The sequence below is a fragment of the Aspergillus saccharolyticus genome (genome assembly GCF_003184585.1).
Source record: "Aspergillus saccharolyticus JOP 1030-1 unplaced genomic scaffold BP01scaffold_10, whole genome shotgun sequence".
Taxonomy (NCBI): Eukaryota; Fungi; Ascomycota; class Eurotiomycetes; order Eurotiales; family Aspergillaceae; genus Aspergillus; species Aspergillus saccharolyticus.
Window position 1 is genome coordinate 334,066 of NW_020290620.1, and position 15,144 is coordinate 349,209.

The window sequence follows — 15,144 nt, forward strand, 5'->3', positions numbered from 1 at the left end:
CAATCCGTGGATCACCTGCTCAGGCGGTCGAGGCAGGCAGAATACACGTTAGCCACCGGTGACCGCAATACATGATCCGCGATACAACAACAACTTGTGAACTCCTCCCACTCTGTCGCTGCTCAAGGCTACTGGTGAATGCCATAATGCCACAATCATCATATGCTATCACTGTTGTGCTACCACCCGATAGAAAGGCGTGAATCAAACAGCAGCACAAGCCATACAGGTGAGTCATTCCATCAAGTTGCTCAGGTGACACACAGTAAGCTTCGCATTAATTACAATTTGATGTATGCGCTTCGAGATTATGTGCATTCTTGTATCTGATCAGTTCCAACACAAGCCCCCAAATATGAACATCCTTATCCCTAGAAACAAAAAAACCGTGATATCTAACACTCCACCGATTCACTATTTACCAACTACTACAATCAGACCCTCGACACCAGTTTAAACCACCGCACGTGGCCGGAACTCAACCCAGGGACCCTCCTTGGCGGCGGTGATATGCAGGGAAAGCCGGTACTCGCTCTCCTCATCGGCCTTGACCACCGGGGGTAGTCGCATATCAAAGGCATAGAGAATATGCGACAGGGTCAACGTGAGCTCAATGTACGCCAAAGGCTTTCCGATGCAGCCACGGGGCCCAATGGAGAAAGGACTGAAGCCTGCATGAGGAGAGTACTCGCTGCGATACGGCTCAGGGGTCTCTTCGGGACCGAGCCACCGCTCAGGGACAAACTTAAATGGTTGGGGGTAGATTTCCGGGTTGTGGTGAATGCTGTAGACACAGGTGCCAACCTCCAGCCCCTGAGGAATGTACTGTCCGTCCACGGTCGCGCCGCCGGTGTCAGCCTGGCGCCACAGGGGTCCAGGGGCCGAGGGGGACAAGCGCATGGTCTCTTCAATCACTGCCCGGAGGTAAGAGCAGGAATTTACCTTGGCGCCCAGACGGATCTCGTCTCTAGACTGGAAGGTGCTGCGAACCTCGTGCACGGCGCGTTCGTACACCTTGGGGTGGTGAGTGAGATAGTACAGCGAGGCTGCGAGCGCGGTGGAGGTGGTGTCGGTCCCTAGGCCTCTGATTAGCTTCGCTGAATGACTATCTATCAGTGAGATGAGGCGGCCTACCTGCAACCACTAGTGTTGCGCTCTCACCGCAGAGCTCCTTGAAGGAGAGAGGTTCCTGAGTTTCGGGGTCGGTGGCATCCCGAAGCAAGGCGAAGGCCCCCTTCATAGACCCCTTGGCTGACATGGCCATACCCTGCCGGATGATATCGTTGACAAATTTGACAAATTGATTGCGTGCCGCGATGGCCGCGGGAAAGAGGTATTTATCGATCTTGAGGTTCTTGGAGCCACCAGCTTCAATCAAGCAGCCCACGCGCACGTTGGACACTTCAATGGTGTGGGGGATGTGGCGATATTTCTTCTCTGTCAACGACGACCAAGGTACGCCGAAGATCACGCTGCACATCACATCAAAGGTGAACCAGTCGCCTGTTCCATCAATGTTAGAGCAAGCGTCACTCAGACCGGCGGTAGGGCTGCAGGTCGAAAGGACTTACACCATTGAGACATGTTCTTCGCCGTGCCCCAGGTCCCATCCGCCACGACCTCTTCTGAATCATCTCCTTGGCGACGGAGAGCTGTGCACAACTGCGAAATCTTTTCCTGGATGGTCTCTTCGTAGGATCTGAAGGCCGCGTCGGAGAAGGCTTGGCTGATCAAGCGGCGCTTCTTGCCATGCTTCTTCTTGTCGATTGTTGTCAAGGTGTTTGCAGCCTGGTGCACCATGGCATTGTACTTCACCGATTTCTTGAAGTTCCTGCCGTGGGCGTAGATCTCTGCATAAGGTCAGTATGCCCCTCCCCCGGGTGGAAAACGGTGTCATGGAGGGTCGCACCTTTCAGTCCAGCAGCGGTGTTGATGCTTAACTCGTTGGGTCCATAACGGACATATGGGCCTACGTGGTAATGACGTTGTCGGTTAGCCTCATGTTTCAGTGAGGATCGACTGGACAGCAAGACTGGCTGCACTTACCATACTTCTCGTGGCAGCGCCACATGTCCAAGTGCTGGTCACCCTTCCATGAGTGGTAGACAGCATAGTAGTTCGTGAGCTTTGCGAGAAGCGGCCCAGGGTATTTGGCATAGGGATGAAAGAACAATCGATAAACGCAAAGGCCGACGAGCTGTCACCATCTCTGTCAGCCAAACCCTCTCGCAACCCAGCATCCCAAGAGTGGCCAACCTACCGCCAGTGCAGTCACACCCACGCACGCAGAGAACGTGGTGGCGAGAGTAGACAAAGCAGATACAGCCAGCGACATGTTTGCGGACGATGTGCGATGCGTCCCAACCCGCAGATTGATGTTTGGCTGTCTTCGAACGAAGGCAGAAAGTATGCAAGTGCACGGGAAGTCAGTTGCACCAACTCAAATACTACCCAGTCCAGGCGTCCAAGGAATCATAAGATCTGGCGCCAATTGGCAGAATCTGTGACCGAAGTTCTGCCTCACCTGATTTTGGGGCGAAGGCCGCAAGGCTCTTCCTTCGTTTCGTTTGATCCAGTCTCCGGGTGAATTCAACCCGGATCCAACTCCCACGTGGAGCCTAGTGTGAGCCCATCAACGATCCATTCCCAAGCATTTTGCTAAGTGAGTCATTGCGTCTGAAAGGATGGTGGGTACTGTAGTATGGGATGGCGAAGCATTTCTGGAATCCGAATCCTGGTGTCAGGAGGAGTATGAGACGGATTGATATCCTGGTCTATCGATCGGATTGATGCCAGGTACCGTATGGTATGTATGTATGTATCGCGTCTGGGTAACATACCTCACAAATTACCACAGATCGGTATGTTCGTCATTTACTGTAACGCTAACGGTCAACAGAACAGAGTGGGTAAGGCATTTTTCTCCGTCCGTCAGGTATTTTTTTTTTTCTTTTTTTTTTTTAATTCTTACTTTTACCCGCCGTCGGCGAATAATAAGAGTCCGATCTATAACTACATGATCGACAGGGGTGTATTTGTTATTTTTGTTATTTGGAACAGAGGAGATTCGGACTTCTCCGCAGTAAGTAAGCACAACGCCTTGCTGCATCCCACGAAAGGAATCAATCTAGATGCTGACGCTCGTATTAGTAACCTTCACTGAGTCCTTGCCCGCATATCTAGCCCGAATTCGGCGAGATCGGGCCCGGTGAGCAAGTTTCTTTGCAGTCTTCAGGCCACTCACTACGTGCTATTAGAGTCTTCACGCACCGAAGGCCTACAGCGCACTGAACAACGGACAAGCAGCCATGACGGACTCTGAGCGATCGTACGTGTCGCGATTCTTCTCCTCTCAGTTTTCCCGACTCCCCTACCCGACGCAGGATTTCACGGATGCCGTAGTCCTAGTGACCGGGGGCAATACCGGCCTCGGTCTGGAGGCAGCACGGCACTTTGTGCGGCTGCAAGCGGCCACCGTCATTCTGGCTGTGCGCGACATGCAGAAAGGACAGAAGGCGAAAGACTCCATCGAAGCCACCACGAAGATCCAAGGGGTCGTCCAGGTGTGGCCGCTGGATCTGGAGAGTGTCCAGAGCGTTCAGGACTTCACCACCAAAGCCGCGGGCCTCCCTCGGCTGGATGTGGTGGTGGCAAATGCCGGCATTTCGACCAGCGAATGGACCCTGATTGGCGGAACAGAGCGATCGATCCTCGTCAATGTGATCTCAACTTTCCTGTTAATTGTGTCGCTCCTGCCTAAGCTACAGGAGACAGCCACGCAGCAGCACACTCGTCCCCGGGTCGTGGTCGTGAGTAGCGAAGGCCACGAGACGACGGAGTTTGTGGAGCAGAAGGCCGATCGCATCTTCGATGCGCTCAAGGATAAGACTCAGTCGAACATGGATGAACGGTACGAGAAACAATTCCCCGACGGAGAATTGGTCTAGACTAATCGATGCAGCTACGATACTACCAAGCTCATTCAACTGTACCTTGTGCGCGCGGTTGCCGAGCACCTGAGCCTATCCAACAAGCCGGCAGTGACCATCAACGCGGTCTCCCCGGGACTCTGCAAGACCGGACTTCTCCGCGAGACGCCTCTCGCTGCTCGCATCCTGATTAGCCCGATCAAGGCGGTGCTTGCTCGCAGTGCAGAGGAGGGGAGCCGGACGTTAGTGCACGCCGCGGGGCCCGACAATGGCGAGACCCATGGCAAGTACTTGCGCGACTGCAAAATGACCGAGTAAGTTTGGCTATTATTGCGAGATGCGGGGAATGCAAATGCTGACTGGCTGGATGCGTATAGACCTGCAGCTGCTGTCCGCAGCGAGCAAGGCCAAGCGACGCAGGAGAAGTTGTTCAAGGAGCTGCTGGAGGAACTGGAGGAGGTTTGCCCTGGAATACGAGGAAATCTGTAATCGCAGTCGCGCAAGATCGCATAGGAATTCCAATTCCAGCTGACAAAACATACTTTTTACCAGAACGGGAGTCCGTAGCAGTAAGTAAGCTGCTCACACTCGTCATTGACGTGCATGATGTCTCTATTTGCCACATGGAGTTAGTCATACCGTCCTGCGTGTAAGCAGACTGAAACATGAACAGCAATTGCTTCGAGATCCTCCAACGAAGAGGTCCGAGCCACATGGGGAGTGACACCGGGTGGTGACACCACATGGCACATGCATGCACCTCACTTTGTCACACTGGGACACTACCCTGTAGCCCAGCTCGATCTCCCTTTCGTCAGGAAGCCGGGGCATCCTGAAGGATTCCACGTGGGGTCCTTGGCTGGTGTGAGAAAAGCCCGCAGATCCTTTCAAATTCTCCAAATTGGAATAATTTAATTCTGGTGGAGAGCTTGAGGGGGCCGTATGGGATGCTGGGGAATTGTAAAACAGGTATCGGTACGGACATCTGTAACAGCTCGGACTGTTACCGATGTGACAAGCTTACAGTTACACCATACCGATACATGCATACCAATACCGCACGGTCGAGAAACATCATGAGATACAGACAGGTATGGATCCAACTATACCCATCCATCCATTCCTTCGTAAATTTTGGCCCCGAACAAGATCACAGCTCTTGTTCATCCTTTTTGTCCCGAGGGCTTCGACATGGCTGAAAAAAGCAAACAAGTATGAGTCTCATGAGAGCAATAAAGTTGCGCCACTGCACTCCCTCCGATGGAGACTTGGCGGCTGAAAGGGGCAACTCCTTCTCACCTTCTCTTTGATTCCTCCACCTACCAAGACCACAGCCTAAGCACGACGACGATGAAGTCTCTGACTGTATCCACTGAGGCCGGTGAGCGTGGCGCCCCTGCGCTGCAGCTGGCTTGGGCCCTGACACTGTCGCTGTTCGTCGGGTCCGACACTGCGGTCTTCAAGACGACCGCCTACGACAAACCCGCTGCGACTGCTAGCTCCACGATCGTCCCTGTCCAGATCCACTTGGATCTTGAGAGAACAGTCGCGGTGGAGCTCGATGAGATTGAGCGTCAGAGTCCCGCAAGTCATCCAAGTACTGCGACAGGAGACGGGTGGGTGGAGAACAGTTTGCTGGTTCTCGAGTCTCCCGAAGCTCCTCTATTCGACATTGTGCGATATCGAGATTACCCTCTCGTTCTCGGGTGCCGGCTTGTGGAAAGAGAATTCCAGCTTCAAGTCGGGTGCAATGACAACGGGCCACCAGAATGGCTGAGCTCCCAGCTTCTGCACCATTTCGCATTTGTTCTTCACAACGTCATCGCCCACCCAGAAACGAAACTGATCGACTTGCCCACGATCTCCTCTGAAGACTACGCGCAAGTGTTGGAATGGAATCACGAGGTTCCCATCAATGTTCGTGCCCGGGTGCAAGATCTCATCGCCAAGGAAACACTGGCACACCCGGAGAGCCCGGCGGTTTGTGCCTGGGATGGCGACTTCACATACCAGGAGCTGGACACGCTCTCCTCCCACCTGGCAGCTCATTTGACGCAGCTAGGGGTTGGACCAGAGACCTTCGTCCCCATCGTGTTCGAGAAGTCCAAATGGAACATGGTGGCTACCCTGGGGATCATCAAGGCCGGGGGCGCCTTTGTCCCTCTGGATCCTGGCCATCCCATCCCGCGCTTGCAAGAGATTTGCCGCCAGACCAAGGCCAAAGTGACAGTGGCTTCCAGCCAGACCGCCCCCTTAGCAACCAGTCTCGCGCCCGTCGTCGTGCGGGTGGGCGAAGAGGATCTAACCTGGCGTGAGAACGATGGCATCGTGCCAGAGCCCTCAGCCGGCCCGGACAATGCCCTCTATGCAATTTTTACCTCCGGAACCACTGGCAGACCCAAGGGAGCGGTGCTGGAGCATCGTCAGTTTTGCTCCATCGTTGGCCCCATGATGGAGCGGACCGGACTGAATCGGGACTCTCGCGCCTTTCAATTCTCCTCGCATGCGTTTGATTTGAGCGTGAGTGACATTCTCGCGACTCTGGTGGCGGGTGGCTGCGTGTGTATACCGTCCGACCTGGACCGGACGAGCAACCTCGCGGGCTCAGCAAACACCATGAAGGTCAACATTATGACGACCACCCCGTCAGTGCACAGGCTATTTAACCCGGCGGATGTGCCAACTCTGAAGACCATCATCTCGTGCGGAGAGATGCTGACGGCAGCGGACCTGGAGCATTGGCGGGGCATTGTGCGCAACTGCTGGGGTCCGGTCGAGACCAGCATCATCTGCACAGGCAATATCACTCCACCGGACAATCGCAACATTGGGACCGCATTCGGTTGCCGTACTTGGGTGGTGGACCGCCATGACCACCGCCGCTTGCTTCCCATCGGCGCCGTGGGCGAGGTGCTCGTGGAAGGGGCCATTGTGGCTCGGGGATATCTCAATGAGCCCGAGAAAACGGCGGAAGTCTTCGTCGAGCGTCCGTCCTGGATTCCGGGAGGCTCAGACGCGGACGAGCTCCGACAGTACCGGACGGGCGATTTGGCCCGTTATAACGGGGATGGCACTCTGCATTTCGTCGAGCGAAAGGATACCCAGGTGAAGCTCCATGGTAACCGGATTGAGCTAGCTGAGGTGGAGCATCATCTGCAGAGCTCATTCCAAACGGTGGATGATGTGATTGTGGACATTGCTAGCCCTCCTGCCCGCGGTAATCACCAGATCCTGGTGGCGTTTGTGCTGGAGCCTCGCCGCCGGCTCCCTGAAGCAGCAATGCTCCTCCCGGTTGATGAGGAGTTCCGACAGGCGTGCACGGAGGCCGAAGAAAAGCTGCGGTCTCGTGTTCCATCGTACATGGTTCCAGGCGCTTTCATTCCGGTGTCGCGCATGCCACTCACCCTCAACGGGAAAATCGATCGGAGAAACCTCCGTGAGGCTGCAGCAGGGCTATCAAAAGAGGCGCTCGACATCTACGCTGCCAAAGGCCGCATTGACACGCAGCCCTCCCATAAGCGTCAGCCACAGACGGACCGCGAAGTGCTGCTACAGAAGCTCGTCGCTGAAAGTATTGAGGCGGAGCCATCGACTGTCGGCATGGAAGACAATTTCTTCTTCCTGGGGGGAGACTCGACGACGGCCATGAAACTAGTCAGCTTGGCTCGTGAGGCAGGAATTTTCTTTACGGTGCCTGATCTCGTCTCTCAGCCTCGTCTCGTGGACCTTCTCGCCTTCGTGGACCAGCAAGAGAGTGAGAAAGTCGACAAGAAGGACAATATCTTCACCAAGCCAGCACCGTTTTCTCTTCTGGGGGTCGAGGACGCCGCAACCTTTTTCAAAGAGACCCTGGCACCGCAGTTGCCCGACTTTGCGCTTGAGGATGTACTTGACGCTTTCCCAATGACAGCCATGCAGAAGCGATTCTATGGCCCTCCGCAATATTATCAACTCTTCCTTCAAGGCGAAGTCGACCAGACGCGTCTCAAAGAAGCATGTGAGCAACTGATGAAGGACAATGCCATCCTCCGAGCCATCTTCGTCTCCCACAACGAGGATATGATCCAGGTCATTCCCAAAAGGAGCATGTTTTCGTTTGACGAGGTTGAATGCGAAGAACCGGACCTTGCCGAGTACGTCCAGAAGCTCTGCCAGGAAGACGTTGCGAAGCCCATCCCTCTGGGACAGGCCCCGACTCGGTTTACATTCGTGAAGCGCAGCCCCACAGAGAATGTCCTCATCATCCGAATAACCCACTCACAATACGACGGGGTGACGCTGCCTATCATCTACCGTCGCCTTGCAGCGTTATACCGCGGTGAACCCACCCCCATCGTCACTGATTTCCCGGAATACCTCTACCGCGCAGAGACCTTGAAGACCCCTGCCGCGACAGAGACTTGGAAAGACATCCTTCAGAATGCCTCCATGAGCTACGTCGGTCTCCAGCAAACCCCACCCCCCGAGCCGACCCTCCTCTATGCCACCCGCGTCTTGCCCAACCTCAAACCGGCTCCGGGCATCACCCAAGCCACGCTAGTCAAGGCAGCCTGGGCGCTCACCCTCTCCAGTAATCTCGAATGCAGAGATGTGACCTTCGCCCAGATGGTCAACGGCCGCGGTGTCGCCATTCCCGGCATCGAATCAATTCTCGGCCCCTGCTTTAACACTATCCCCGTGCGCGTCCCCCGCCAGAAGTCCTGGACCGGCCTCGACCTTCTGCATTATGTGCAGAGCCAGCACCTCAAAACCATGCCCTACAGCTCTCTCGGGTTTGAGGAGATCAAAAAGCTCAGCACTGGCTGGGACCCGCGGACTACGATGGCTTCGGTGGTCGTGCACCAACACTTTGAGCAGCTCAAAGCCTTTGATTTCGCGGATGGGATCCACTGTACCGTCAAGGACTTCTTCGCACCGACGATCCCAAATGAAATCGTTCTCTACTCCGAGGTCAATGAGGCGAAGCAGTGGGAATTGCACTTGTTGACCTCGGTGAATGTGTTGGGGCCCGAGGCGTACGATGGGTTGTTGGGGAAGACGGCGGAGTATATGAAGGTGTTGGCGGCGACGCCGGAGAAGGAACTCACAAGTATTGTTGGGTTTTGAAAAGAATGACCTCTGTGCTTTGTAATTTCTTTGTTGAAGCTGGCGTCATTGGGATTTTGTGTTGGTGTTATTGTCGCCTGGTCCGTTGTTCTCCTGCCCAGATTTAAATTGTATGTCTGGGCGAGAAGATATATATATATGATGTGTTAGTATTACTATGGGTTAGAGTCCCCGTGTCATTTTCTGTACAAGTGAAGAATATATATCAAGGTTCTTTGAGCAAGTCAATGATTTTTTTTTTTTTAAATCTTTAGTGCTTTGCAGATTATATTTACGTAGGAGAATCAGCTCTTAAGATATAATTTCTCTCTCATTACGGATTACAAGATAGGGCTTGATGTAAAGCAGACGGATGTGCTGCCTGAAGAACGAGGCATTAACCTGAGTCACCCATGCTTAGTCATTATCGGGCTTTTCGTCTTACTTTCAGCCTTACTTAAAATCCATCCATCTTACCTCGCGACTTTTGAATCGGCTCTGCTTTTTTCTCAGCTTGAAAAAGTCGTTTGAGACCATTGAGATCACTCCTACGTGGTCAAACGCACCCCATTGAGCGAAGGACTGCTGCAATTCAATCTCGCCAAACCCGTCATGCATTACAGCGAGCGGGACTCCAATTCTGACAGCGGAGACAGCGAGGTCTCGCCTTTGATCCCAGGCCCGCCGGTTGCGATCTCTCCCCCCACGCCATCCAAGAAACAGATCCTCAAGGTCATCTTGCTGTGCGCTTCGGCGACCTTGATTTTAGATATCGGTCTCACGGTCGTGCTTGCTCCGAAGATTCGATTGCTGGAGTCGATTCTCTGCCAGGAATACTATCACACTCATGGCCTCCAAGGGCTGATGCACGATATCCCCGAGTCACAGTGTAAAACGAAGGAGATCCAGTCCGCTGTCGCACGATTGATTGGCTGGCAGGCGGTGTTTGACAGTCTTCCCGGTATGTTTTTCATTCCAGCCCTGAACGCGCCGTGGCAGATCTCACTAACCCTGCGAAGCCATTTTTCTGGCAATCCCGTATGGCGCCTTGTCCGATACCAAAGGCCGCAGACCCGTTCTGTTGCTATGCTTCCTGGGCCTTACTCTATCAACTGCTTGGACTTTGCTCATCTGTTGGCTGCGGTTGCCCCTGGAGCTAACCTGGATCTCATCTCTCTTCCAGTGCTTGGGCGGGGGCCCAGCGGTAGCCACCGCCATCGTGGAGGCCACCATCGCCGATGTGGTGCCCGATGACAAGAGATCCACCATCTATTTCCAACTGCAGGCGGCGGTGTTGATCTCCGACATCCTAGCCAATCCTCTGTCGGCCGTTCTCATGGCCCACAATGTCTGGATCCCCTGTTTCCTAGGCCTCAGCATCCAGGCGCTAGGCACCATTTTGTTGATGGCGCTTCCCGAAACGCTAAGCTTTGCCCGAGCTCTGTCGCCGTTGGCGGAGTCGACCAGCGACTGTGTAGAGGAAGAGGAGCGGTTAACGCTGCGCGGTCGCTTGGTGAAGAACTTCCGCAGCATCGTGTCAGATCGGAATGTAGCAGGACTAGTATTTGGCCTGCTCGTCCTGACGATCAGTGCGGAGTCAGTGGACTTCCTGCTCCAGTACGTTTCCAAACGATATGGGTGGTCTATTGCCAAGGTAAGACTTCTCCCCACCGTGAGCAGTCGCGGGTCCAAAACTGACGCTGTTACGAATCCCCCCCTCCCCAGTCGGCTATGCTTCTCTCCTTACGTGCGGCAGTCGAGTTTGGACTACTCCTCATCCTTGGGCCCCTACTCCTGTTCCTTTCCTGGCCCAGTCTGCGCAATCCCCTGCAACGTGATCTCTGGGTAGCCCGCGTGAGTCTCGGGTTCATCGTCTTAGGGTTCCTCATCCTTGCACTGTCTCCTACCGTGGCCTCTGCAATCCTCGGTGAGTCCCGTCACATCCATGGATGGTGCATTGGTCAACACAATTTAACATCAGACAGGGTTGATCATCTACACACTGGGCGCCGGATTCCAGCCGGCCGTGATGAGCCTTCTCGGTTCGGTTTGGAAGGCATCCAACCCCACCAATCTCGGCAGTCTGTACAGCACCGTGGCGATCATCTTGGCGGCCGGCGGCGTGATCGCCGGCCCACTGCTCTCATTCATGTTTCAGCTCGGTCTGCGTCTCGGCGATGCATGGGTTGGTCTCCCGTACTTTGTGTCTGCCTGCCTCTGCGCAGGGATTGCGCTGGTAATGCTGTCGGTCAGACTGCCAAGCAGACCCATTGCATCAGAGATGTGAGGTGCCGGTGGGTACAGAAACGCAAGGCAACCGTGTTTTTGAGTTGCCTCGGCCCGGGTTGGTGGTGCAGAGGGCTTGCTGGCGGGGCTATAAAGTCGGGATATCTCTCGCTGTCTTCTAGGGAATGTCACAGATCTCTCCTCAGACTTCTAAATTCAAGCTACGGGCTACGACACAACGATAGGATTAAACATGTTTCTCATTCAAATACACCCTTAACTAATATTCACTTCTGCGGGGTTCGTCGCATGTTGGTAACGAATGGAATCACCCGCGCATTCTCGAGATCCCAGATCTTCTCCTGGATATAGGGATCGCTCTTGAGACGGTCCCAGATTTGCTCCTTGCCCACCTCGTTGATGACCATCACGGAGCCCTTGAAGGGTCGACGGGGGTTGCCGGGGAAGGTGTGTTTCTCAAAGACGGGCCCTATGTATCCCGAACTTAGAATGGAACTGAAAGGGAACGAGGGATGGAACGCCTACCGGCCCAGGTAACCCACTGCTCCTGGTGGAGGCGAACAAAGTTGGGGGAATGACGGGGTCGGATCTCGAGCCGACGATCAAGCTGCCATGTCGATCAGTTGTTTGAGCCGTGAGCAAGTGGGTTCCGCAGAGGATAGCATGTGCACGGTGGTGATAGACGGACAGACTACCACGAATCACCACAGTTACTTACCACATTCGGCATGTCAGGAAAGAGCACCAGCCATTCCCTGGGCTCTGCCGCAGCAGCCGCAGGGGCTTCAGAGGGAGACGAGGCAGGAGTCTCAACAGCAACCGCAGCGGCCGAAGAAGCCAACCTGGCCTGAGAGAGGCGAAATCCCCTGAGGACAGACCACCGCCGGGCGCAGCGGATTGTTGTCGCCATGCTAAGACAAATGACTTGATTGAGATGAGAAAAAAAAAAAGTGGATGTGATGTTGCAAGTCAGGAGTGCTCCTCACCAATGATGATGATGGCTCGCTCCGCTTTTATTATGCCTCACTGCCATGATTCTCCGGACGAGTTTCATCGCCTCAATCCGAGGAGCACGCAACGGAGCGAACAGGTTGGACAACGTCGTATCCCCCCAATACGCTTGCGTAGCAGGCTGGCACATAGGGCGCCCTGCGCCACGAAATCCTGCGTAAACTATCCATCCATGCCCCGAGACAACATCATTTGGCCCCCATGGTGTGAGGAATGCTTGGCCTCTGCAGCCTTCGTATAAGATTGCCTCGATTCGCCCGATCCGGTTAGCGGGTTGGTCCTGTAGTGGGCGAAAATCCTAGTGGTGGACAAGTAGCCGCAGAGGCTGAGATCCATGATGGAAGAGGCTAAAACAGGGAGATGGATGCAGCTAAGACTGGCGTGCATCCTGTTTGATCCTGCAGAAGCAGAATCTTCATCGAAGAAATTGAAGCCACGCTATGTTCGGACGGTGTCCGAGGAGCCCGAGATCCTTCAGCATTAGAGATGGATGGATAGTTGGTCAGCACTAATCGTATTATGTTCGAGTGTACGGTACTGCGCATGAAGATGTAATGAAATAGTCGTATCAATGTATTATTACTAGTGACTGGTTTTGTTTTCCGTCACAAGTATGATACAATACCACTCACGGTGGGGATCCCGGAATACGGATTGATTCCCTTCTACTCCACACCTCCTCCACTTCTTCCTCCACTTCCTTCCTTCCTGCTTCCTTCAACCTCCTCCCTCCTCCACCCACTCATCCTCAACTGCTTCAGCTCTTCGCTGAATGCACCTACCACGTTGCTGATCACACCACATGGCTCCTGCACTAGCGCAAGATGCTGTCTGCGGCGTGATTAACCAGCCCCGACTGTCAAACCGCCCCCATCGCCATGTGGGGACCTTGCTGTGGAGTCCTCCTCACGAGGCTGCTTATCGCGGATCAATTTGGCGGCGAAAAGCCTCCTCTATGATAATCGGTGTTTTAAGTCCATGGCTGATTCCTTTCACGCTGAAGTCAGGCTACAAGGACTGAGACTTCTACGTGAGCTCGCTGCTGGGAGTTGGATCTTCGTGCTTGACAGACCTGACTGACACTTGACTCCTTTTCCAACGCTCTTTCTGCGGGATTTGGCCACGATCCTCTCCTGCTTCATCCTCACTCTATCTTCACTCTGTTCCACTTACCTCGCACCTTCAACCCACCTCGCGTTTATCGCTGTCGCGGCCATTGTACACATAGAACAACCAACAGGTAAAAAAGACCCTCTTTGAAAAGCTGACATAGACTCTATAGACTTTTATCCACGATACCCGCTATATACTTTTTTCTTCAACTACAACATTAATACCTACTACAAGCACAATGGCTCCCAACAAGACGAACCCAGACGCGTCTGCGCAATTCTGGACGAAAAGCCTGGCGAGCATGGAGATCAGCCGTCTCTCCCATCTCGTGCAGTCGTACGAGGGAGAAGCACAGTGGTCCAGCTGTGCGGTCAGCGCTGGAATCAGGCTGCACACACTGAATGCGCTCTGCCAGTCGCAGCGAGCCTCCCTGTTGGTGATCCTCCAGACCGCTTGGGCAGCGGTGCTGGGTCGGTTCCTCGGCACAGACACGGTCACCTTCGTGAGCGTAGAGCAAGATGGCGCATCCGTCAAGAACAGCGTTTGCGGTGCGAGCTGGACCCGAGGTTCCACCACGCTGCACGAGCTGTTAGATCAGCTTACCCGGTGGCAGGAGACTTCGTGGTCGCACCAGGACGTCTCGTTGCAGGAGATTGAGAGCCTGTCGAACGTGGTTCCCGATACCAGTGTGAGGTTGAACCGTGTCGTCGGCGAGTCTCTGTCTGTCGCACGCGACAAGGTGAGTAGCTGGACCCTTTGGTTGACAATCGACGATTTGGCGGAAATTAATGATCTGTAGCGCCTTATCGAACTTGTGGCGCAAGTGAGCTCGGATTCGATCGAAGTTGTTCTCGAGTACAATGCCTCCGCGCTGGCCGCAAGCCAAGTCAGAAGCATTGCCGGGTCGCTGGAGAAGGCTCTGCAGGCGGTCACCGACCAGGGCGCCACCCGTGTCTCCCAGGTCGACCTGTGCAGTGAAGAGGACCGGAAGCAGGTCTTCAAATGGAACGCTGACATGCCAGTGACCATCAACGAATGTGTCCACACGTGGATTGAGCGCAAGGCGCTCGAGCAGCCCCACGCTCCGGCTGCTGCCGGCTTCGGCGGGGATTTGACCTACCAGCAATTGAACAACCAGGCCGACCATCTGGCCGCATACCTCCAGGGATTGGGGGTAGGCCCCAATTCTTACGTAGCCCTCTGCTTTGACAAGTCGACTCTGCCGATTGTGGCCATGCTGGCTGTGTTTAAGGCCGGTGGTGCCTACGTTGCTCTCAACCCCCAACACCCTGTCAACCGCCAAACGGTCATCCTCAACAGGATCGACGCCCAAGTGGTCCTGGCAGGTCCTGCCTACGTCAGCACCTTCTCTGGGCTTGTGAAACATGCGGTCGCCGTCACACCAGATTTGATCAACGAGCTGGCCGCTGAGGGACGCGCAAAAGCCCTCATCCGCTTTGCTCAGCCCGAATGCCCGGCCGTTGTCGTCTTCACGTCCGGCAGTACGGGAGAGCCCAAGGGTATTGTGGTGGAACACCGTGCCTTGATCTCGAGTATGATCCACCATGCCGTGATCATGCATCTAGACAGCTCCACCCGGGCTCTCCAGTTCGCGACCTACACCTTCGACTTGAGTGTAGGAGAAATCTTCAACACTCTTGTTCACGGCGGATGCGTCTGTGTGCCTTCGGAGGAGGAACGAATGGACGACCTTGAAGGCTTCATCCGCCGGTTGGAGGTGAATTGGGCTCTTCTGACC

General features: G+C 54.5%; 6 protein-coding genes across 6 annotated transcripts; 3 read left to right on the forward strand and 3 right to left on the reverse strand.

Moving 5' to 3' along the window:
- Positions 1–184: 184 nt before the first annotated feature.
- On the reverse strand, positions 185–2,497 carry BP01DRAFT_355513 (cytochrome P450). The gene is made up of 6 exons (XM_025574709.1): positions 2,261–2,497; positions 2,047–2,197; positions 1,910–1,969; positions 1,572–1,850; positions 1,135–1,503; positions 185–1,076 (listed from the first exon to the last, which is right to left on the reverse strand). Exons 1-6 carry the CDS (start codon positions 2,333–2,335, stop codon positions 454–456), a joined length of 1,557 nt encoding a protein of 518 aa, XP_025432484.1. The 5' UTR covers positions 2,336–2,497; the 3' UTR covers positions 185–453.
- Positions 2,498–3,111: 614 nt separating this feature from the next.
- Positions 3,112–4,478, forward strand: BP01DRAFT_337908 (putative short-chain dehydrogenase/reductase family protein). The gene is made up of 3 exons (XM_025573305.1): positions 3,112–3,910; positions 3,962–4,243; positions 4,307–4,478. Exons 1-3 carry the CDS (start codon positions 3,309–3,311, stop codon positions 4,416–4,418), a joined length of 996 nt encoding a protein of 331 aa, XP_025432485.1. The 5' UTR covers positions 3,112–3,308; the 3' UTR covers positions 4,419–4,478.
- Positions 4,479–5,134: 656 nt separating this feature from the next.
- Positions 5,135–9,228, forward strand: BP01DRAFT_355516 (amino acid adenylation). Its single transcript, XM_025574710.1, has one exon. The coding sequence runs from the start codon at positions 5,280–5,282 to the stop codon at positions 9,033–9,035; it is 3,756 nt and encodes a 1,251-aa protein (XP_025432486.1). The 5' UTR covers positions 5,135–5,279; the 3' UTR covers positions 9,036–9,228.
- A 267-nt stretch (positions 9,229–9,495) lies between these two features.
- Positions 9,496–11,728, forward strand: BP01DRAFT_355517 (MFS general substrate transporter). The gene is made up of 4 exons (XM_025574711.1): positions 9,496–9,975; positions 10,034–10,668; positions 10,740–10,941; positions 11,000–11,728. Exons 1-4 carry the CDS (start codon positions 9,627–9,629, stop codon positions 11,299–11,301), a joined length of 1,488 nt encoding a protein of 495 aa, XP_025432487.1. The 5' UTR covers positions 9,496–9,626; the 3' UTR covers positions 11,302–11,728.
- On the reverse strand, positions 11,483–12,634 carry BP01DRAFT_355518 (uncharacterized protein). Its single transcript, XM_025574712.1, has 3 exons — positions 11,980–12,634; positions 11,787–11,868; positions 11,483–11,730 (listed from the first exon to the last, which is right to left on the reverse strand). Exons 1-3 carry the CDS (start codon positions 12,169–12,171, stop codon positions 11,528–11,530), a joined length of 477 nt encoding a protein of 158 aa, XP_025432488.1. The 5' UTR covers positions 12,172–12,634; the 3' UTR covers positions 11,483–11,527.
- Positions 12,424–12,753, reverse strand: BP01DRAFT_355521 (uncharacterized protein). The gene has a single exon (XM_025574713.1). The coding sequence runs from the start codon at positions 12,657–12,659 to the stop codon at positions 12,435–12,437; it is 225 nt and encodes a 74-aa protein (XP_025432489.1). The 5' UTR covers positions 12,660–12,753; the 3' UTR covers positions 12,424–12,434.
- Between the last annotated feature and the right edge of the window lie 2,391 nt (positions 12,754–15,144).

Coding starts and splice junctions, on each gene's coding strand:
- BP01DRAFT_355521 (XM_025574713.1), bottom strand. CDS start 12,659: ATGCACGCCAGTCTTAGCTGCATCCATCTCCCTGTTTTAGCCTCTTCC.
- BP01DRAFT_355513 (XM_025574709.1), bottom strand. CDS start 2,335: ATGTCGCTGGCTGTATCTGCTTTGTCTACTCTCGCCACCACGTTCTCT. Junction 2,198..2,260: donor TGGGTGTGACTGCACTGGCG/GTAGGTTGGCCA, acceptor AGATGGTGACAG/CTCGTCGGCCTTTGCGTTTA. Junction 1,504..1,571: donor GAAGAACATGTCTCAATGGT/GTAAGTCCTTTC, acceptor TTGATGGAACAG/GCGACTGGTTCACCTTTGAT.
- BP01DRAFT_355517 (XM_025574711.1), top strand. CDS start 9,627: ATGCATTACAGCGAGCGGGACTCCAATTCTGACAGCGGAGACAGCGAG. Junction 9,976..10,033: donor GGTGTTTGACAGTCTTCCCG/GTATGTTTTTCA, acceptor AACCCTGCGAAG/CCATTTTTCTGGCAATCCCG. Junction 10,942..10,999: donor CGTGGCCTCTGCAATCCTCG/GTGAGTCCCGTC, acceptor AACATCAGACAG/GGTTGATCATCTACACACTG.
- BP01DRAFT_355518 (XM_025574712.1), bottom strand. CDS start 12,171: ATGGCGACAACAATCCGCTGCGCCCGGCGGTGGTCTGTCCTCAGGGGA. Junction 11,869..11,979: donor TTCCTGACATGCCGAATGTG/GTAAGTAACTGT, acceptor TCGACATGGCAG/CTTGATCGTCGGCTCGAGAT. Junction 11,731..11,786: donor GCAGTGGGTTACCTGGGCCG/GTAGGCGTTCCA, acceptor CGGGATACATAG/GGCCCGTCTTTGAGAAACAC.
- BP01DRAFT_355516 (XM_025574710.1), top strand. CDS start 5,280: ATGAAGTCTCTGACTGTATCCACTGAGGCCGGTGAGCGTGGCGCCCCT.
- BP01DRAFT_337908 (XM_025573305.1), top strand. CDS start 3,309: ATGACGGACTCTGAGCGATCGTACGTGTCGCGATTCTTCTCCTCTCAG. Junction 3,911..3,961: donor CAGTCGAACATGGATGAACG/GTACGAGAAACA, acceptor TAATCGATGCAG/CTACGATACTACCAAGCTCA. Junction 4,244..4,306: donor CGCGACTGCAAAATGACCGA/GTAAGTTTGGCT, acceptor GGATGCGTATAG/ACCTGCAGCTGCTGTCCGCA.